The sequence below is a fragment of the Accipiter gentilis genome, chromosome 12 (genome assembly GCF_929443795.1).
Source record: "Accipiter gentilis chromosome 12, bAccGen1.1, whole genome shotgun sequence".
Lineage (NCBI taxonomy): Eukaryota > Metazoa > Chordata > Aves > Accipitriformes > Accipitridae > Astur > Astur gentilis.
The window spans coordinates 5,932,192-5,955,116 of record NC_064891.1 but is presented as its reverse complement, the minus strand read 5'-3'; the positions used below and the strand labels follow the sequence as shown (position 1 = coordinate 5,955,116).

The 22,925-nt window shown below is 44.2% G+C and overlaps 1 protein-coding gene across 2 annotated transcripts in view; it reads left to right on the top strand.

The window, feature by feature from the left end:
* The window catches only part of UNC5C (unc-5 netrin receptor C), a 266,035-nt gene that overhangs the window by 229,208 nt on the left and 13,902 nt on the right, over nucleotides 1-22,925 (top strand). Inside the window, exons 8-12 of one of the 2 annotated variants that reach the window (XM_049815325.1) lie at nucleotides 4,444-4,500; nucleotides 5,984-6,175; nucleotides 7,433-7,777; nucleotides 10,607-10,694; nucleotides 21,088-21,256. In XM_049815325.1, coding sequence (XP_049671282.1) covers nucleotides 4,444-4,500; nucleotides 5,984-6,175; nucleotides 7,433-7,777; nucleotides 10,607-10,694; nucleotides 21,088-21,256 — 851 coding nt within the window. The remainder of the gene's footprint in view (nucleotides 1-4,443; nucleotides 4,501-5,983; nucleotides 6,176-7,432; nucleotides 7,778-10,606; nucleotides 10,695-21,087; nucleotides 21,257-22,925) is intronic. The other variant, XM_049815324.1, reaches the window with a different exon arrangement.

Below are 22,925 nucleotides of genomic sequence, written 5' to 3'. Positions count from 1 at the left end.
GAAGGTGTAGTCAGAGGGACCAGCGTGAAAGCCAACTTCTAAAGCAATACCTGTGCTCTTGTGCTGGGAGCATAGCAATAATCCTACCTCCTGCCCAGCCACCACCACCACCAGAGCATGGCTGCAAGCCTTCCCCTTACCACTGCCACTGCAATGTCCACTTTCTTTTGGAAGAGCACTTTCATGACAAAGGGGTTTTTAAAAGTAGTTTTATTCTAAAAAGTCCTGCCCAAATGGCAGAAGGCATCTGTAGTTGCCACGTTTGAGTGATCTCTGACAAATGTGTTTAATTTGCAAGTGCAAATGGAGCTGGCATTTGACCAGCGGATGGCTAGGGTTGCCAGCTTGGCTGGGATGCTGAAAGTCAACCCAAGGTAAGGTCTCTGCTAGCTTCAGCCAGGGAAGCCTGCCTACATACTGTGAGAAAACAGGGTTGTATGACCACCACAGCATATCTTGTGTAGTGCCATAACCTCAACGAGGACTTTACACCCAGCATGAGTGGCCACCTATCCATCCACAGCCAGGTTGGTCAGCTGTGACTCTTGGCCCTCAGCAAAAAATTGGCATGCCATGACTCAAATGCGTCTCACTCAGCAGCCCTTACCCTTTCCACCTTGTCCATGCCTTCCTTCTATGTAAAAACCACATGTTTTTCAGGCTGAAAATGCATCCTTGCAGACACTTGTGCAAGCTGGGCTATGTTTGCATGGAAACAGTTGGCTGGGAGTTGGATGCTTGATTCAGTTTGCAGCACATACAGGAGAATAAAATCAAGCTTACTTTAGTAAGCATGTTGGTTTGCAAGGCTAATGGAAACAGCAAACAATATCCTCACCTCATTCTCCTGTTTTAACAGATGTGCCTTTGAATACATACACAAAATATTTCTGTTGAAGAAACTGGTGTCATTCTTATGTAGCCACAAGGATGCTCTCTGTAGTTGTCAGTAAAAGAATCTATGCAAACTTGTAAAACGCAAATAAGTATTTGTGACAGAGTCTATGAAGAGGTTGCAATGAGGTAAATTTCTTTCAGAATATTTGAGGACCACACTTCTTTACTTTGCTGAAAAGACTTGAATTTGGATTTCCATTTTCCTGGGAGGAGAGAATGCTTTCAGTAATATCACAGCTAATCCAGTCCTTTGTGCCCATTGAGTGGCAGTTGCTAGATCACTTCAGATGTGGCAGGAATGAGTCACAACCTGGAATGCAAAACTCACCAGCTGAAATGCAACGTATGGAGAGAGGAATAGCCTTTGTAACTGCACGGCTGAGCTCGAGCTCCGTGGGTGATGCAGAGCCGGGAGATGCATGCTGCCCCATGCCAGCTGGCTCTGCTGAGAACAGGCTGGGGCACATGAAGTGCAGAGAGATGTCCCCAGCTTTCCCAGTGGATTTGAGTATGAGGCAAAAAGGTGTTTGGAGATGCAGCCAGCTTAAATTCCACCTTGTCCTTGTGCCTTGTATTTCCTGTTGGCTGCCTCTCAGTCTCCAGAGACTTCTTGCCAAAGGAAATATTGGCCGTAAGGCTATAGCTGAAATTGAGGTTGACTAAATATGGGCCTCAGCATTCATCTGGGGAGTAAGTGGGGAGTAACTAGGGTACTGTAAATTCATGCCCATACTTGCTAAGCACTCACTCAAGCCCTCAGAAGTTGCTTACCTGACTTTTTATGGCCCATACTTGGAGTACACTGGTAGAAGTAGGAAGCAGTTATTACAAAAGATTGAGTATGTGTGCTGAGAGTACACATAGGTGAACTTGCCTCAAAGAACCAAATAAATGAATGTAAGAACATAATATTTCTAAAAGCAATTATAAGGCTAGAATCGTTGCTGTGAAATAAAGTTTTAAATAGATATTACACGCAATATAGTCTGTCCCATGATACCTCAAAAAACCCATCACCATCAAAAAGCAGCTCTTCTTGCTCTGGTGTGGTAGGTTGACCTTGGCTGCATGCCAGGCACACACCAAAGCCACTCCATCACTCCCCCTGCTTAGCTGGACATGGGAGAGAAAATATAACAAAAAGCTCATGGGTCGAGGTAAGGACAGAGCAAGACCACTCTGCAATTACCATCACAGGGAAAACAGACTTGACTTGAGAAAAATTAATTTAATTTATTGCCAATCATATCAGAGAAGGGTAATGAGAAATAAACCCAAATCTTAAACCACCTTACCCCACCCCTACCCCCACCCCTTCTTTCCAGGCTTAACTTTACTCCCAATTTTCTCTACCTCCTTCCCCCAGTGGTGCAGGGGGACAGGGAATGGGGGTTGGGGTCAGTTCATCACACCTTGTCTCTGCCGCTCCTTCCTCCTCAAGGGGAGGACTCCTCACTCTTCCCCTGCTCCAGCGTGGGGTCCCTCCCACGGGAGACAGTCCTCCATGAACTTCTCCAACATGACTCCTTCTCATGGGCCACTGTCCTTCACAAACTAGTTGCTCAAGCATGTGTCCCTTCCACAGGTGCAGGACTTCAGGCACAGACTGCTCCAGTCTGGGTTCCTCGTGGGGTCACAAGTCCTGTCAGAAAACCTGCTCCAGCGTGGCCTCCTCTCTCCACAGATCCACAGGTCCTGCCAAGAGCCTGCTCCAGTGCGGGCTTCCCACAGGGTCACAGCCTCCTTTGGGCATCCACCTTCTCCGGTGTGGGATCCTCCCCGGGCTGCAGGTGGATATTTGCTCCACTGTGGACCTCCATGGGCTGCAGGGGGACAACCTGCCTCACCATGGTCTTCACCGCGGGCTGCAGGGGAATCTCTGCTCCAGCGCCTGGAGCATCTCCTCCCTCTCCTTCTTTCACTGACCTTGGTGTCTGCAGGGTTGTTTCTCTCACATATTCTCACTCCTCTCCTCCCGCTGCAATTGTGCAGGGTTGGCTTCTTAAATCTGTTATCCCAGAGGCGCTACCAGTATCGCCGATGGGCTCAGCCTTGGCCAACAGTGGGTCCGTCTTGGACCCAGCTGGCATTGACTCCATTGGACATCGGGGAAGCTTCTAGCGGCTTCTCACAGAAGCCACCCCTGTAACCTCCCTGCTACCAAAACCTTGCCACTCAAACCCAATACATCTGGTATTTCAGTTAAAGTAGCCTTTATGCAATGGTTAACGTCTGGAAACTTTGGGTGGAAGTCTGTCTGTACCTGTGATTGGGATAGACTATATCTTCATTAGCAAGCAGTGCAGCAAAGCAGGGAGAGCTATGTGAAGCACAACAGATGCCAAGCACCCAAACTCAGCATTTCTGGGAGTTGGGGATTATTACTCTGGTCTGCCTGTAATGTGGTCCTATGCATTAGGCACGCACCAGGAGTGCATTTTCCAGTTTCATTTCACCTGCAGGGAGTCCCCGGCTGTGCAAGCTCCTTGCATTGCAATCCAAGGAGAGGGGGTGAAATTCCCTTCAAAAGCACTGAAGGGAAGGTGATGGAGGAAAGGTACCTTCTGTCTTACACCAACTCTAATCCCGTCCCTGACAGCGACTCCCCCGCTTACTTTGGATTTGTCACTTACCTTTCTAGCAGGATGGGACTTCAGCATTTCTCTCACTTCCCGTATGGATGGAAAGCAGCTGGGAGGTGCTTCGCAAGTTCATAGGACTCGTGCAAACTAAGCATCTCCAGCGTACTGTGCTGTAGGAGCTGCGGAAAGAAAAGACAAAGGAAACGATCTCTCTTATTTATCCATTCCGAAATACAGCTGTAAATCTTGTTATGATTTTGTCGATATATGGTGCTTGCAAAGATTTCAAATAAATAATGTTATGACCCCAGGGGCCATATTGATTTTGTAATAATTTCGAAGAGAAGCCACTCAGTTTCTTGTTTGCTGACAAATTCTCTGCTCCCTGAGGAATTCCTACTGAACATGTATTAAATACAGGATAAAATAATTCCAGGGGAATACAGAGAGAGGGCTTTGTGCATGGACTCTGCTTGGCAAATGGGTATTTAACCTCTGACCAGTGACGACAAGTCTCCTTTAGCTCTATTGGATCAACAGCAAGCTACTATAATTAAATAAAAAAACTGTTTAGAGCCTCACCGAACATGTCCTGGGAATTAAAGCATATGGCAGGGATAGGGAAAAAAGACTTTCCATATGCTAATGACCCTTGATGTCTGAAATAAATTAGATCCATTAGAGTTTATGCTCAATAAAAGAAAGACTTTAAGCACTCCAAAGTTAGTGACTCGAGACCGATTTTGGCTTAGAAATTCAATCTGCCTGCTTATTAATTCTTAGTAAGGCTCTGGAGGAGACAGGGGATGCAAAATCATAATTCTGTGCTGTATCAGAATTTTAAAGTGCCATCAGTTTCTTTTCCTCCTTTTTTTTAATTAAACCATTTTTCATGCTTCCCTTTTTTGTTCTCCTCATTAATTTGATTTTGTTCCCATTTTTGTTTAATTTCTTTCTTTTTAAGGTTTCATTTATCCTATTTCAACTGAACAGAGAACGCAGAATGAATATGGATTTTCTTGTAAGTTTAATGTTTGATTTTACATTCCTGGGTGCTAATTTGATGCTGTTCCTTGGGTCAAGCTTTAGTGTTACACCAGCTCTGTGTGACTAGGCAAAGAGGAACCTATTCGGCGGAGTAAGTGGCATGCTGCTTGCTTGACAGCAGTCGCAGTGTTTCTCTGTCAGCGGGTTGCCACAGAATGATAACAGCCCTTACGCACGAGGAAAATGGGAGAAGATGCTGCCTCGGAGAAAGAAACTGGAGAGAATGAACCCTCTTCTCATGAAAATGTCCTTTGCAAATGGAAAAAATGTGGTGGAGGGCTAACTTTTCTTTGCGCTGAAACTCAGGGATCTGCTTCCTGAACTGCTGGGGAAAAAAAATGTGATGTTTTGAGGCTGGTACATTGAAGGTATGATGGCTAGGAGCTTATAGCAATTCATCAGTCCCTTTCAACATCTACCAGCTCTCACCTCTACAGCTTCAGGGCAGCCTGGCTTAAATGCCTAGAAGATGGGGAGCAAGAAAGTAAAATAAAAATTATTTCACATGTTTCAAACTAACAAAAATGGGGTACTAAAAAAGTCTGATTTGGTTTTTCACTTTCTTTTTTCATTACATTATCTCTAGAACTGGGATTCTTCATTGTATAGAAACACATCAGATTTTGATCATGTAGTCAGAACTTTTGGAAAAAAAAGTCTAGTGGATAATGATGCTAGAGATTAGCCTGAAATTAGTGCTGAAGATACGGTATAAGCAGCTAGTAGAAATATCATAGCCATTTCCTCACAGGACAGCTCTAATAAATCTGGGTTCCTTTCAGTAAATTACCACATTATTTCTTGTGCTTGCTTTGGCTTTTATCCAAATATGCATGTGTTAATGCCAGCGATGAGAAGTCAGTGTTTGATTCTCTGCTTCACTAGTTTATTTTTTTTAAATGGAAGTGGATGGAAGGTAAAAATGTCTTGACACATTATAGTTAAAAAAAAAAAAGGCAAACTCAAAGATACATCCTGGTATTCCAGGCATTCCATTAGAAAATGGACTTTTGGGGTTTTCTGACTTCTGATTTGATTAAAAAATTAGGCTTCTGAAGTTTAAAAACCCACAGCATGGTTTTTGTTATTAGATGAACCACTAAATACCAATATTATGACGCTGTGTCACTAAGACATGCTATTTCATTTCATAGAGTGAATTTGCTTCATGAGACTAAGCCTATAACGTTTGTTATGCTTAGTAGTTCACAGCCTGGGTACTAGATAGATGAACGAGTAGATAGGGAAAGAGTTAGAACACAAGTTAGAGAGAAATCAAAGATCATTTTCCATCAAAAGGGCATAGACCTGTTATATAGCTTTGGAAATGGGTTTTAAATTAACCTATAAAAAAGGTAGTAAATATCTGCAGGAAATGAGAATAATAAGAATGTGTTTTCTTCAAAGTCCTTGTGAGGAGCACATTTCTTCAAGGTTCCTGGCCTCTCTCCCTCTAGCTGCTCCTGACTCGGATGACGTTGCTCTCTACGTCGGGATCGTCATAGCTGTGATCGTGTGCCTGGCTATTTCCGTGGTTGTGGCCCTGTTTGTCTATCGCAAGAATCACCGTGACTTTGAGTCAGATATTATTGACTCCTCGGCGCTAAATGGGGGATTTCAGCCTGTTAACATCAAGGCTGCAAGGCAAGGTTAGTTCTCATTTCACTCCATGGTGACCAGTTCAGGAAGATGCTGTAAGGTTATGGTCTCTTGGGCTACATGAATGATACTCGCTGGATGCTTGTTGGCACTTGACAAAAGGGAGAAATATCACACCCATTTGTTTCTGATAGTCAAGTGCTCAAAACTCACACTGGCATTTTTCAGATGTGCTCAAGAGCATAAAGCAGAGGAATTTAACTTCTGAGGAGAGAGTGTGAATGTGAGAGTGAAACACAAAGACTTTTATGAAAATATAGGTCCAGCTCAAATTGAAATCAAAGGCAAAGCTCTGACAGAAACAACAGAGGCAGGAGTGATACTACAGTACAGTAATTCTATCACATCTTTCTCCCCTTTTTTCACTAATAGCTTTTTTTATTGTGCCCTGTCTCCACAGTAATAAATAGTAGTTTAAGAAGTACTGTACTTTCAATAGACAATGTAGAAGAAGAAGTTGCAGTAGAACATCATTTAATAATAAGCATTTTTATCACTGGTGTGTAACGTCTTGATTCTTTCTACACTTCACTGGCCAGAAAAAAACCACTCTAAAGTTAGTGCTGGCTTTTTCAAGACCCGTATTTAGGCTGTAGAGTTCCTCTTTTTTCGCAGTATGTGTACAAAAAGAATAAATCAAAGTGAGAGTTAAAGTGACAAGAGAGTTGTCATGAGGAAGATTAGCAGAAAAGTCATTTTCTTTGCTGGGGATACTTTTAAAACAAAACTCAAAAATGCGTGATGCAGGTACTAATCCCCCACTGTGGGGAGTCATGGGCATGATGACTTAATAGATTTGTTCTGTGTTTTATTTCAGGAATGCTATCGTTAGGCCAATTAGATAAATTGGTTAATGATTCTCACTTAGCATTTAGGGAGGGGGTATTAGTTAATAAAACTTTATCTACTGAGTATGGAAAACATCTTGCCCTGAAGCTAAGCATGTCATACGGGAAATCTGAGTGCAGCCTGGAAAAATAATCCCAGTGAAAAAAATCCTTAGAGCAGAAACGTGCTGTAATTTTCTATGATGATTAGATTCCATAGCAGCTGGGGCAAATATAAGCCCTGGGAGTTTGCTGGGGAGATGCATGGAAAAGGAGACTAAGGTCAGTCTGCAAGGACTTTACGTATCTCAACCTTTGGTAGGAAGCGCAAAATACGGAATGCAAACCCGAACCATTACCCCGAAGAAATTCATAAGAATAGAGAAGTAATATGGTTCTTCTTTCTCTTCTCCAATGCAGACCTCCTGGCAGTGCCACCAGACCTCACTTCAGCTGCAGCCATGTACAGGGGTCCTGTTTATGCCTTGCATGATGTCTCTGATAAAATCCCAATGACCAATTCTCCGATCCTGGACCCACTGCCCAACCTGAAAATCAAGGTTTATAACACCTCTGGTGCAGTCACCCCCCAGGATGACCTCTCTGACTTCTCCTCCAAGCTGTCCCCACAGATTACACAGTCTCTGCTGGAGAATGAGACCCTGAACATGAAAAACCAGAGCCTTGCCCGGCAAACGGACCCATCGTGCACTGCATTTGGGACCTTCAACTCTTTAGGAGGTCACCTAGTAATTCCGAATTCAGGTAAGTGCTAGCCATGTTGGCTTAAAGGCTCAGTTGTTTTGTATTTTTAAAAGTGGAGTTAGCTTGCTTTTATGCAGGAAAAAGCAGGGTGTCTCCCGGGACTCTGCCTTTTCTTTGTTCAGAACAAACAGATGGGTTTTTTCCCCCCATTCATGTCTACCAAGGTACTTCAAGTATTCTTTTCCCAAAGTCCTGGCCACCTTTTTAACAGAAAATTGCAGGGCTCTTAGCCACTTTCTGAGACAGGAGAGCCTTCAGAGCTTCCCTGTGTGAAGTGAGATTCACCATCCTTGACCTTTTCCTTTCATGCAGCTCTAGAAAAGGGACTGTGAGCCAGAAAGCCTCAATCTTGTCATCACGCATAAAAAGGACAAATTAATTAAAAAACAAATTGGTTGTTCCACTTCCAATTCATTGCAGGCTGTGTGGCATTGAAGTAGGACAGCAGAATATTAATTTTGGAAGGCTTTTTTCCTGCACACATTACATACCCAAGGAAAATAAGGCCCAAGCGTGTCTTTTCTGTATTCCTCTCCTTGTTATATACATATTGTTGACTTGTTTTACAACTAGGAAAGAGGGGGACTGAGCAACGAGTGCCTTTTGATGTAATTGCAAAGTGCTGCTCAGTCTTTCTCATACTGTCAGGCTGCCAGGCCCCTTTCAAGCCGCCCAGACGCCAGGAGGCAGGAGCCGCCCAGCATCCAGGGAGCTCCTGGGCAGCCTTGGGAGAGCTCAGCTCTTGCAGCTGGATTTTTTAGGGAAGCCATACCACTGTTTGCTTCCTAAATGAAGTGTTGATGTTCAAAGGAAGTGCAGCACCTAGATGTTCCCGTGGGTTTGCCATGCTAATGAAGAGCAACATTAACATCTAAAGTGGGGTTGAATCAAATGCATAAAACACTGGATGTGGGGGATAAGCAGGCTACACAGTGGTCAAGAGTCCCCCTGCCTTGTTTCTCTGGAGCTCTGAGTCCAGGTAGGACCACAGTACATGTGAGACCACAGCTCACAGCTACCTGACACAATAGCTCAAGGTTTCACAGCATTTCTGCCTTCCTCCTTTACATCTTGTGGTCAGCTCTTGGCCATTTACAGCACAGTACCCTGACCGAGGAGATATGCCTAGCCTTGCCTCCCGCTCCATTGCTGGATCTTTTCTTGTTGTTGTCTGTTGATGTTATGGAGAGAATAAAATGCTTAGGTGGCCAGGGACCTAGATGGTTTGGTCCTTCCAGGATGCAGCCCGACACTGCCCAGGAAGCAGCCAAAAGTCATCAATGAGCAGTAGCCCTCTTTTCTGAGCTACTGTGGAACAGGGGGCAAAAAATAGCCATTAAATTTAAGTGAAAGCTGAACTACTTAAAGAAATCTGGGGCTGACTGCTGAGCAATGTTGAAAATTCATGCTATACAATCCTGGATTTCACATTTCTGTAAGTAGCAGCTGAAGGTGGATATTAATACTTGGGTTTCTTATGCCACGATGGTGCACGTTGTCAGCAAAGTCTATTAGTCACATTTAATTCACATATATTAATATCAATTTATGAAGAAAAAAAGGTTATTTATGGCTGTAATCCCTTCAAAATGATTAAAATAAGTTTTGTAAAATATATCAATGTCTACCACTGCCGTGTATGCCTCCGTGCTGCTTCTAGATGTATGTATATCCTCCTACTGATACAATCAAAGCCCTTCATTCACACTATGCCTGCCCTGTTACAGCGGAGAACATGCACAGGTGAGGTTGTAACAACAGGCCTGTAAAGAAACAAGTTTCAGAAGGCTTTCACGGAAAATGCCTTCCTAGCTAACCCCTCCCCTTCAAAGCCAGGTATGTGACTACAACCCGGTACACCAACAAATGGGAGGTCTCCAGCATAACCAACTCACATATGCTAAAGAAAAGAGACAGGGCCATGCAAAGTTGCTATAAAGCCTCTCTTGTGCATGTGCATATATGCAAATAATCTGCCTGTAGGTTTGTAGTAATAACTGTATTAAAATCCTTGCACTGATTCCCAGCTAATCCACATCTGCAAAGACAGCTGGCTTAGCCGTGTCCAGCAGAGTGAAATAGTTGGTTCGTGTGCCGTGTTTGTCACGTAACGACAGGACATTTCTGAAATGGCAGTAATGTAAGAACAGTGTTTTGTAATCAAGTGTGCAAATCAGTGCAATCACCACTGAAAAGGGCACCGAGCATATTTGCCCAGATTCTTTTCATGATTGGGTACCTGAATTTGAGCCACTTTACAGGACTAGGCATATTCAAAATACCAAGAAGCCCAGTTTTGTCTCCCTGGTAGTCTAATTAGAAGCTGAGTGCATTAAAAGATGGGGTGCCAATCACAGAAGCCATCTTTCAGGAAACAACTTGTTCTTGGTGCTTCCTGGGACAGTGCTCCACTGCCTTTCTTGCCTGATTTTAATTAAGTAAGAATTGCCTAGGGAGAAATGTCCCGTTACAGCTGTTGGAAACTGTAGTCAGAGTTGTTTGTTTTTCCATCATTTTACAAGGTAAGCAGCAACGCAACCATCTGTCTGCTTTTCAAATAAAATAAAAGGGAAGAAAACCCTCTTCTCCACTCCTGTATTTCAGTGTGAGTGCACAAGAGGAATAAGAACAGGCCAGTTGACCACCAGAGATGCCAGGGTTGCAGTAAATACTTTTTCTCACAAGTTGCTGAGGTCATTTAGAGTCTTCTGGCAAGGTTGGATGAAAAATCTGGCATTGCAGGCTTCACCTTCTGCCTTTCCTGTCACTCCACAGACCCACTTGCCTTTTTTTCTCCACTTTATCTTTTGTGTCTCTTCTGTTCTGCAGGAGTAAGCTTGCTGATCCCAGCGGGGGCCGTTCCACAAGGGAGAGTCTATGAAATGTATGTGACAGTTCACAGGAAGGAGAACATGAGGTAAAAGACTGCCTTTGTTTGCTTGTGCATTAGTGGAGGGGAAAAATGTACTAACTAAAGACCTGTGGTAATATGCTTATGCATAAGCCTCCTGCGTTGAAACTGTTTGCTGACTTGGAGGTAAACGCGAGCAAAGCTGAGGATAAACTTTGCCACAAAACCAGCTCAGACTTTTGCTTTTCTAACCAAGAGTTGCGCTCTGCAGCAAGCCCTCAGTCTGGGGGGATGCTGAATCGTAGCCAGAAGCGAGGAAAATGTGCCAGCATGACTTTGGTGCAGCAGAGAAAGTGTGAGGTAACCTCTTAATAAAGACCCATGCTGCGAAGGACAAGGGACCAGAGGAGCAAGGTGGCGAATAGGCTCAGCAGAGGGACAGGTGCCTGAGCACCTGGCTTGGAGAATCTCCTCTCCTGTTATAATGAATGTGAATTTTCATTTTACCCTTCGTGGGCTTGGCTAGTCCATGCAGTGAAGAGGATGAAGCCAAAGCTTTTGGCGTCCTCCACCCCTCCTTGCTCCGAGATGGAAGTAAGCGAGTAGTTGTCCTGCTTAGGCCCAGGGGCTCCACACCAAGGGCCACCCAGAGGCCATGCTGGGATGACCCCCGTTGTTCTCACCTGCGTTATCTGCGTGTGTGGCCAATTCATATTCTAGATCTTAATGTCTACTCTGTGATCTGGCAGCCTTGGCATAAACAAAGAGTTTCTGAAAAGGCCAAGATACTGTTTGAAGCAGTTTAGGAAAATCTAATGAAGGGAAAGGTGAGATCTTAGTATGAAGAATGGACTCGTGCACAAAGGCTGAATGGCAAATGTGAATCTAAGCAATCATTACACGGTACTTTGCCTCTTTCCCCTCCTCATAGCTAGATACATTTTTTGGCTCAGCCCCTTAATGGCTTTTATTATGTGCTAAGCCACAGCTGTTTATACACTGTGTGATATTGAACACCATTCTTTAGCTTGGTAGTCTTTCACCCATGCTAAAATAATCTGCTTGAAGAAAAAATAAGTAACCCCTCCACCCACCCTTTTGCATACATTATTCATTGCCTGCTCTTTGAAAATAGCTAATTGCAGCTACAAAAAAAGTGTCTCTGTTCATATCTAGTATTGATTGTATTCCTATTACTTTTGGCTGTGTTTTAAAGACACTTATAAAAAGAACTCTTTCCTGCAGAAGGAAAAAAAAAAATTAAAATCAGAGGGCATCCCCTGTTATTCAGCTTGCCTCCAAATCTCCCTTTTTAAAATATCTGATTATTCAAAAAATTTTTTGCTTCATTCCTAGGAGGAGCTACTTGTGCAATTATTTTCTTTCCAGCCAGTTACGGAGGGAATCCCTACCTCCTTATTCATGCAGCTGTGGACAGCCAATGTCACATGCTAGTCTGATTTATTTTCTTCAAGGGTCATAAAGCCCGCTCTGCATGCTTTGTGATAGCTGTTACTCAGCAGGTCACACAGGGGATAGAAGGATAGGTTAACCTGTATTGGGAAAAGCATGCTTGGAGCTGCGCTCTGCCAAACTGAGCCAGTGTGGTGAAGTACACCTGCAGAAGTGAACGGAGAGGTATGAATCCTCACTTGCAGTGAAGACTTTGAGAAGTGATTTCTTTCCCTAGAAGAGGAGAGCAGAGAGCGGGCTGCCTTGGCCATGGGGCAGCAGGGCTCATCCCATCGTGGTGGTAATCGCTTCCTGGATGCACAGACCCCGGCTGCTTATTTGACTTATGGCAGCTTTTCAGCCCCCTGCTCCAGCATGCCAGGCTTGTCATGCTCGTGGAAACCAACCACTTCTGGGACATTTAAAATGGGGCTCGTCAGGTGTTGTCTAGATCATTCGGAACTGAATAGTCACCAAAAAGGGCTTAAATGTCCTCCTGTGTTACCTGCTCCCTTTCCCCAGGTGCCCAGGAGCAGCAAGGGCTGTAATGGTCTCCTGCTGCAGGACTGTGTTACCAGACACTTTACTTGCTGTAGCAGAGCTGGAGCTCGGTCAAAGCCTCTTTTTCTGACTGCGTGGGCCACAGATGTTGCTTCATATAATTGGAGTCATATGGGTACCACAAGTTAGTGTGCAGCATAATTATTTTTTAAATCCGCTGCTGCACTCTTACAGCACTCCAGCAGAGAGTGATAGTCCACAGTAAGGACTATCTGCAGACATTTGCTTTTGTAGCCAAGCAATAACTGGAGTGTATTCAATAAACCCTGTGAGTCCCTATATTTATTTTCATGAGCACTGTGTAAATGTGTATAGGTTGAAAAGTCTTGTCGTGTGTTGATGTAGTTTGGAGGGGGACATATAGGAAACTATAAAATGGGTGTTATAATCAGAAATGAAGGCAGGCTCTTTTTCTTGATATACAGCCACCACTGAGGTAAGAATGTGGTCCCAGTAGCGCTACCCTAAATAGAACCAGTGCAGCAACAGAGAGGCATACCATCACAGCTCACATATCTCCAGCAACTTAAAATTTAGCTCACACTTTGTTTGTAGAAATATGAAATGACTTCTGAACAGTCAAGCTGAAACAGGAAATCTGTTATCCCTCGGAGTCCTGCAAATTCTCCTTTTCTTTTCCTTCCTTTGTTTTCCTAATACATTTCCCCAGTTAGTCTCTGAAACCTGTAGTACAGACATTTGAGACACTTCATAACCCAGTAATATCACTCTTTGTGTTGCCTTGCAGATTGGTTAGGAGAGCTTTTCGGGAAACTCTATTTATTCCATTTCATAACCATCAAAGCATGTGAGAGCAGGAGGGTCATCCTAAAAGCATTATCCTTCTGCAGTGAATTGGGTTTCTGATGGCTTGCACTTGGAGGCAGTTGTTTTCTCTAAGTGTGTTAGCGTGCCTGTGGCACAGTGGGTTTTCTCTTTTCCTAGACTAATACTCCAGCAGGCTGTTTTTCCTGCTCCTGCACTGCGAGCTCATCCCTATTCTGCCTGTCATTCTGGGCAGGATGGATGGCAAGCAGCTACTGGACTCTGATCCCTAGCTGGTGTGTTGATCTCATGGAAAGGTCCATGTGCTTTATGAAGTGGCTACAGTGGGAAAAGGATATCTACGTATGTATGTGTGTGTGTTTGTACACGTGTATGTGTATGTGTGTGTATATATATTAAAAAAAACTGAAAAAATGACAAACCTATGAGACTATTTCACAGCTATCAGACAGGTTTCTGTCTTGAAGCTCATTGGCTTTTTCAGTGGTGATGAGATGCTCTCTCCCTTAGTCTAGTGAAGTATCACCGACTTTGAGATTTGTAAGAAGGGGTCCCTCCTTGAGTTGTGGTTTCACCTATAAAATAAACACATTGTTGTGACCAGTACTTGGCAAGAGCCTGTTGCCAGGAGCATCTGTGAGAGCCTAGGTCTTATACCATTTAAGGATTGAATAGCATGAGTATAAACCTCCAACCTTCAGGATTTTCTTGACTGCCTCGGGTTAAAAAACAAATTTAGCTCTAAGCTAAATTAGTGGAGCTGTGTGCTTCCTTCAGAAACATCTGGCACTGGTCCGTGCTAGACAGGGTCTGGGTCTTGATGGACCACTGGTTTGATCTTGTATGGCAGTTCCCGTGTTCCTGCATGAACCCCTGCCGAGCTTGCACAGCTTTAGGTGGAGCTACTCTTGCATACTCTAATCAGAGGCAAGAACTGCGCTAAATACAGCACAGTGAAGGACATTCCTGTATAATCCATCACACAGGAGATGATGCAAATGAGAGTGGATGTCGCCATGCCCGCAAAATGTGACAACCCTGAAGAACAAGGCAAGCAGTGCTCCTGAAGATCTTGATGGAAGACACACATAAATTGTGCAACTTCCAAATTAGCTACCTTAAAAGAGGGAAGGGTTGGGTGAGCCTTGTCAGGGTTTGGATAAGTGGCTTCATAGTGTATGTATAGACTTTATATTAAAGTCACACAGCTGATCAATGAGTTTGATCCAAGGAGCAATGTTGCCTTTTTCACCAGTAAACTCTAAGCTTAGTGATGTGAAATAAAAGAAATTGAAGTCTTCTGCATCTCATTTCTCCACCTTCCTTCTGTATCTCAGTTGCATAAACAAAATTACTTTGCAACTCCAGAAGACAATTTCATGAAGTGCCAGTCACTATAATTGAAAAATTCAACATAAAAAAGACCAAAGCATGAACAAAAGGGGAGGAAAACTTTTCAGATAATTTGCCTTCTAAAGATAGACTGGTAGAAGAACCAGGGTCAGTCAAGAATATTAAGTTTGAAACTTAAGAAGCAGCACATATTAAAAATAAAGCCCCAGCAATGAAAGGAGAAATAAAGTGTCTTCCCTCTGGCTTTTGGCTAAGCTGTGTAGAAGGGTTGCCATGTGTTGCTATGAGTTAGCCATTCCTCGATCCCTACTCTGTCCTGTGCTTCCTGAGCTGCTGTGATTGCCTATAACATCTACACACGGTGCCAGGGAGCACAATGTAGGCCCACTGAGGAGCAGAGATTTCTCTAGTTGTGCTCACATCTGCTGTGTGACAGCTACCTTAATGAATACGGTCTGGCTCATTACAGGGAGATGGTTTTGAATGAGTAATCCCATTAAAACCACAAATTTGATTGTGAAGGGACCAGATATAGTGAATAAAAGTTTGTTTGCTTTTAAATAAAAGTTGACTGTTCTTGATAAGCGGTGCAGAATGGGATAACATCTAAAAATATCTGAAGACCTTTCAGTTACTATTAGTGCCTTTCAATAGCAGTGCTGTTAACGGATTGAATTTTAGTCTCAGTCACATCTTTGTAAAACAAAAACATCTCTTTTGCCTGCAGTGAAGTGAGTTTGGAGTCATACAGCTGAACGCCCAGTCTCATCTAATACATTGTCCCTAGACTGCTGCAAGCCTAAAGCGAAGCACATGTGGATGTGGTTCTGGGGGGTTTGGGGTTCTTTTTTGGATAACAGCCTAAAAGTAGGTTCTGGCCCACAGTTTTGAAGATGTCTGCTCATATATCTTTCTGCTTAAGAGGAGATAACTCCCTTGCTCTATATGCTTCCCTCTGTCTGTGTTTGTGCTGGATCTCCTGCGATCTGCAACACAGAAACTGCAATAGCCGATCACAACAGGAGCTCATCTAGGCCACGATCCTGGCTTTGCTGGTCCTGCATCACCGGCTCTGGGAGAAGGAATCATAGAATCATAGAATAGTTTGGGTTGGAAGAGACCTTAAAGATTATCTAGTTCCAACCGCCCCCACCATGGGCAGGGACACCTTCCACCAGACCAGGCTGCTCAAAGCCCCATCCAGCCTGGCCTGGAACACTTCCAGGGATGGGCCATCCACAACCTCTCGGGGCAACCTGTTCCTGTGCCTCACCACCCTCACAGTAAAGAAATTCTTCCTTACATCTAACCTAAAACTACCCTCTTTCAGTTTAAAGCCATTAACCCCTTGTCCTATCACTACATGCCCTTGTAAAAAGTCCCTCTCTGGCTTTTCTGTAGGCCCCTGTTAAGTACTGAAAGGCTGCTATAAGGTCTCCCCGGAGCCTTCTCTTCTCCAGGCTCAACAACCCCAACCCTCTCAGCCTGTCTTCATAGGAGAGGTGCTCCAGTCCCATGATCATCTTTGTGGCCCTCCTCTGGACTCGCTCCAACAGGTCCCTGTCCTTCTTATGTTGGGGGCCCCAGATCTGAACACAGTAGTCCAGGTGAGGTCTCATGAGAGCCGAGTAGAGGGGGAGAATCCCCTTCCTTGAACTTCTGGTCATGCTTCTTTTGATGCAGCCCAGGATATGGTTGGCTTTCTGGGCTGCAAGTGCACATTGCCAAGTCATGTTGAACTTCTTGTCAACCAACACCCCCAAGTCCTTCTCTGCAGGGCTGCTTTCAATCCATTCTACTCCCAGCTTGTATCTGTGCTTGGGATTGCCCCAACCCATCTGCAGGACCTTGCACTTGGCCTTGTTGAACTTCATAAGATTTGCACAGGCCCAATCTCAAGTCTGTCAAAGTCTCTCTGGATGGCATCCCTTCCCTCCAGCGTGTTGACTGCACCACACACCTTGGTGTCGTCAGCAAACTTACTGAGGTGCACTCGATCCCACTGTCCATGTCATCGACAAAGATGTTAAACACCGCCAGTCCCAATACCAACTCCTGAGGAATGCCACTCGTCACTGGTCTCCACTCGGACATTGAGCCATTGACAGCAACTCTTTGAGGGTGACCATCCAGCCAATTCCTTATCCACCGAGTGGTCCATCCATCAAATCCATGTCTCTCCAATTTAGAGACAAGGATGTTGTGCTGGACAGCGTCAAATGCTTTGCACAAGTCCGGGTAGGCGACATGCGGTTGCTTTTCCCTTATCCACCAACTCTGTAACCCCATCGTAAAAAGGCCACCAAATTTGTCAGGCACGATTTGCCCTTAGTGAAGCCATGTTGGCTGTCACCAATCACCTCCTTATTTTCCATGTGCCTTAACAGAGTTTTCAGGAGGATCTGCTTCATGATCTTGCCGCGCACAGAGGTGACTGACTGGAAGAAAATTGCTCGTAATGAATGACTACACAATAACTTGTCTTCAGGGGAATTTGTTGTTTACTAATTCCATCAATTAGTGTTGGGCTTATGCCTTGAAGCAGAAAGATTAATATCTCTTGTATAATATATCTTGTCTACTGCATCTGTTTCTGTTCTCATTAGCTATAGTAAGGCATAAGCCTTTTGTTTTAAAATGGAAATTGGAAACAGTAAGAAATAAGAAAAGATCTGTCAAGAGATTTTTGTTCCTTTTACCTGTCAGTTGTCATAGAGTGCCTCTCTGCTGTATGTGCCATTACATGGTTTAGCCTCACTCCTCTGGGTTTCAGGTGTTTATTTTTGAGATCTCACTGCAGTCCCTAAACACACTGCTACCTGCAGTCACATTAGAGCTGGATAGGAAAGGGAATATCACCTCAGCATGCTTTGACATGTCTTGTCCCATACAGCCCCAGAAATCAGATTTGCTTTTTGCCACTGTGCCACATTACAAGTTGACGCCTGCTGCGTTGCAGTAAGCTCACCCCAGATCTTTTTCACTTTCATTGCTTTCTTTGCTACTAAGTAACTATGTTTGGAACTTGTTTTGTTGCAGCAGCATGAGCTGCTCTACAATTAATAGGATTTTATTTCCTACCGATATTTTTACCATCTCTGGATCTTTTGCATTATTTTCTGGCTCGCATTTTTACTTGCAATAATTCCTTATTAATTGTTATCAGTAAATTTAATGATTGAGTTGCTATTTACATTGTCTTCCACATTGACAGTAGAAATCCTGGCCTCACAGTAGTCAGAGAGAGGTTTAGCATGGACTTCATCAGAGCTGGGATTTCACCTATTCAGTGACACTGACCCTGTTTCACACCACTCAAGAACTTCTCTGCAATTCACTGGATCTAAGTTTTTAAAGGTTTGTCTGCATGAGGTGGATGGTGGAGAGTCACCAGGACTGGCAGCGTTCAATAACTTTGGAGTGCCGGACTCAGATGCATGTCTGGTTGGCAATTTGGGACTGCAAAGTCAAGCACCCCCACAACTGGCCCATTTTTCTGCTCTTCACTCACCAGAGTGTCCTATATCATAAATACCCAGGTCAGGAGCACGCGTATCTCATCCACTTGGCAATAAAAATGTACTAAGTCTGGTGACAAAGATGCTGTTTACCAACTTGGGGAAAAAATACTAAGCCTTGCTATTTTTTGTATGTATGTCCTTTGTAGGCTTGTGTCCACTTCCCATCTCACTTGCTGACTGTGCGGTCTGGAGCGCCTCCCAACTTCGTGTTCTGCATCATGTTTTATACTTGTGCTAATCGGATATAAAATGTGGCAGTGCAGAATCATGCCCTCCATCAGAGTCCTAAAATTTAACACCTAACAAAATTTTGTCACGGAGCAGTGACTAAACTTAATTTTACTTTGAGACAACTTTAGGCTGTATGATTTATCAGTACCATATTATTTTAATGACCTTTTGGCTTTTTTTAACTGCATGCATCGGTGCTCAGATTCTTGTCGATTTTAACTCATTTTTCACCTAAAAGGCACTGTATGAGGTTTTTTATGGCGATCATGATATATTCCCTTCTATATTCTTTTTGACTGCTGGTTTTGTAATTCAGTCCAAAAATCTGTAATAACTTGTAATTTTTTTCCTTCCCTTTTCATGGGTCAGTAGTCTTTTAGATGAAGTTAGGTTAACCAGATGATTAAGTCTATAGCTTGTCATATCTGTAGCTTTCCAGACAAACATTGTAATTTTGAAAGATCTTTCTCATAAGACATTATGTTTTTTGAAATTTCCTGAATTAGACTGTAGGAGAGTGTAAAAATATCCATTAATGCACAAGGTAGATGGCCATTAAAAACCACTGCCACACTGTGAGTGTTTTTTTAAGCTTCTTGTTGCTTCTTATGAAAAAAAAAAACCTGAAGTAAATGAGTCTGAAAAAGAAGCAACATTTTAGTCAAAAACTGCCCAATGATTTGTTCAGTTCAGTCTTGCAAGAGAGTGATCCCTGATCTTCTTAATCCGAATCCAGAGATCTATACAGCATGCAAGAGGAGCTGGACTAGGTACTCCATCTGCTAGTGTTTCATTTCTTTTGTGTACTGTTTGTTAGGCTAAAATATCTGGCATAACATGATAGCTGTCCAGATTGTTATGCTTTACATCTTTTTTGAAAGGCAGCTATATTGCAGCTGTTTGTTTCCAGTCCACGGCTTTTCAGAAACAATTGTTAAGTCATTTAGTAAACTCATCAGTTAATTTCCACAGATGCATATCATCTGGATTCACTGATTTGCATAGATTTAAATTTTTCCATGCCGGACCTTTTTTTTTTTCTCAAATGTTATAAAAAACTCCCACAACATTTGTAGCAATGAGATGCTTTTCAAAAGTGCCTTTGTCTCACTTTGAAAAAGATTTCTCAGAAGTTTTTCATTTTCTGTGAGATTAATGGAATATTCAGGGAGAATTAAGGTGGAGAAAATTAGGTTATGACTGTGGACATATCTTTGCAATAGCCAGAATAGCTGCAATAAAATGGATATCGGAACAACTTCTGTCCTGATTTAGCCTCCTTGAAAATGTTATCTAAGATTACAACTACTTTTTTTGCTCTTTCTTTTGGTAGAGGCAAAGACTTACAGAAATAAACAGTATTTAATGTTGTCTCAACTAATTCCACTAAGACCAATACAGATGTAAACGCAACAAGGGATTAAACCCTTAGCTGGAGCAGAGGATGGGAGGTCCTGTGGGCAGATCTTGAGTTTAAGCGCAGATCACATTGAACACTTTTAATCTCCCGCTTGCTCTTTTCTGGATCATGAATTTGTCCTCTATATTATTTAGGGAAGGCAGCTGATGAGGCACATTCAGCTGTATTTGTCATATACCAGATGTCGTGATAGTTAAAGTCACTCATGCTTCCTCTGTTTTTAAGCTCCTCAGCAGTTGGTCTGGGATAGTTTACACATGCACAGGCACACACACACACACACACACACACACACACGCTTTATCATTTACAAACTGCAGTGTATGCTATGTATCCTAAATATTTATACAATTTCCCATAACACCCATTCCTAGTGACTGGCAGCAAGCGCACTGGACAATACCCGTGTTTTTAACTGAACAGCTCTAGGTTATCAAGAGAAATCTCAGGCTTTGCAAGTGTGTTTTGCTCTCTGCACTATTCCTTACCATCCCTTTGCCCTCTCTCCCCTGCCACCGGTGACACCTGCTCCCCGCAGGCATATTTGCAATAGCCATTTTAGTAGATCTGAATGCCTTCTAAGTAAAATAGACTACCAGTGGGTTTGGTGATGACTGAAGTCAAACTGCACATCTCAGACGTGCTGTATACCACTTACTAGGTTTCACACGTGCTCGTTAGTTCATTCTCTTCCTCTGTTCTTCAATTTTCTCTGTCCAGACAGTAAATAATTCTCACACATGGTGCTTAGAAGAGTCACTGTTCATTTTTATATGCTGCGAAACAACTGCCAAAAGCAGCAGTGACCACATTTCAGCAGTGGGTGAAATGAAGCTTCTGCATACAGTCGGCAAGGATCCTTCAGAGTGGAGGGTGCTCAGCAAATGAGGTCTATAATTTGCTGCCATCTAAACCTGCATTTTGACAAATGAGTGATATCTGGCAAAAAAAAAATTAAAAAAAAAAAATTGGGGGATTTGGAAAAAAAAACCAAGCCCAAACCATACCCACCCATTCTTTGCTTGCACAATCTTTTTATTTTAAGAGAAGGATTTTTTTATTTTTACATACCTGAATGTACCTTTTTGCCTTTTTCAACTTACTTAACGTATCCATCTTTCTGTCTCCTCATCAGGCCTCCTGTAGAAGACAGCCAAACCCTGCTGACACCGGTGGTGAGCTGTGGCCCACCAGGAGCCCTGCTAACCCGGCCCGTCATTTTAACCATGCACCACTGCGCAGAACCGAACACGGAGGACTGGCAGATCCAGCTGAAGCACCAGGCTGCCCAGGGGCCGTGGGAGGTGAGGCTCCAGAGCTTCAGCCTGTGTGCTGACTGCGTGGAGGGCTCTCTGCTAGTCCTTCAGCTGTCTTTCTGAACCGGGATGCCTGTATTTTGGGTTTTCCGTGTGAGATGCATGGCTGCTACGGGCAGGGCAGGCAGGAGTGCCCTTCAATACCAGGTGTCTAAGCTGCCCAGTGGTCATGCAGAGATGCTGTCTTGGGGCAGTTTGGTGCCTCCTAGTTCTAGCTGTTTTCCATGAAACAGCCTTCGTCACAGGATTTCGGCACTTGAGCTTTTGGTTGTAGCAGGGTATTGTGCCGAAGTCACGGGAACAGAAGAAAGAGAAAAGGCAAAATAAAAACGTGTCTGAAAATAATTTCTGACTTGATTTTAGAAATAAGAACATGTTTTTTACAGAATAGTTTTCACTCTCCTAGCTTTCAAGAAAGTGAAATAGTGTTGCAAATGATCTCCTGCTTCAGCACCAACACTTGGTCCACCTTAATAAGATGTATAGGTGTTTCTTTTGTTTTTCCGAAGATGTTGGTGGAGCATCACTTTGCTTCAGTTCCCACAGCCAGGATCCAACTCTGCACCCTGTCAACTCAGGGGAGCTGCACAAGGATTGCCGGGCAGTGCAGGCTTGGTGGGAGCCTGGGGTGGTTCCTTGCCAGTAGTGCAGCAGGAGGATGTCCCGGGGCAGGGTGGCAGAAGGATCTTCCACTGTAACTGGAGCATAAAGTGATGCTTTTGGCAAGACTGGGCCATCCTGGCAGAGCCCTCTTCTCCAGCCCTGTGCTCCTAGGTACTTGCTGCCACCAGTTTGGTCTCACATAATTAATTTGGCAAGGGTACTTTCTCCTACCGGTAGATTTAATAAGGTCAGGGTGGCTTCTGAAGGCAGTTGGGCTGACAGCAGAAAGAGCGCTGTGTCCAGCATTGCCTTCGAAAGGCTCGTGCATTTGTCCCCCTGCCTGTGGCCCTGGCTCTTCCTCACTCTGGGAAGGAGCATGCAGCGAACACGGGTCTGTCTCGCCAACTAATCTGCACCCCACCAGCCTGACTCTTGGCACCACACATATGTTCCTTATTTGTGCCTGTGTGTTACTGGCACCTCTTCATTTTCTCCCTCGTCATCCTCCTGCCCTTGACAGAGCGGTTGCTCCACCGGCTGTGCGCAAGCTCTGGTGCCAGCGCAGCCTCCGCAGCACCCACAGCGTCCCTGGCCATCACTCGGTGATCTTCCTCCGCTCAATTCTGGAGCAGCCCCTCCAAGCTGAGCCCCGCACGTGCATGCACGCACCCGCGCACGCGTGCGTGCGTGCATGCTTGCACACCCCTGCAGCATTGCTCAGGGCCAGGGGCTCCTGCCAGAGCCAGTTGCTGGCGTGGCCGTAGGGGCGTGCAATCAGTGCGGCAGCAACTTACCCTCCAGAAGGATTGTGCCACCCCTGCAAATGTGGCACGTTTGCCTTTCCTGAAACTAGGGGGCCCGAGCTTAATGCCAAATTTCAGTTGAGCCCACGCTGCTCAGCTGCCAGATGTGTACATTGCGCTGCAGACCTGCAGGCAGCGGGAGCGAAACAGATGAGTTTTGCCGAGCATCATGTGGCGCGTGGTGGCTTTGCGAGAGGTGGCCATCATCAGCTGCTGCTTTTTCGCTCCTGCTCTCTCTTAAAGCCATTCAA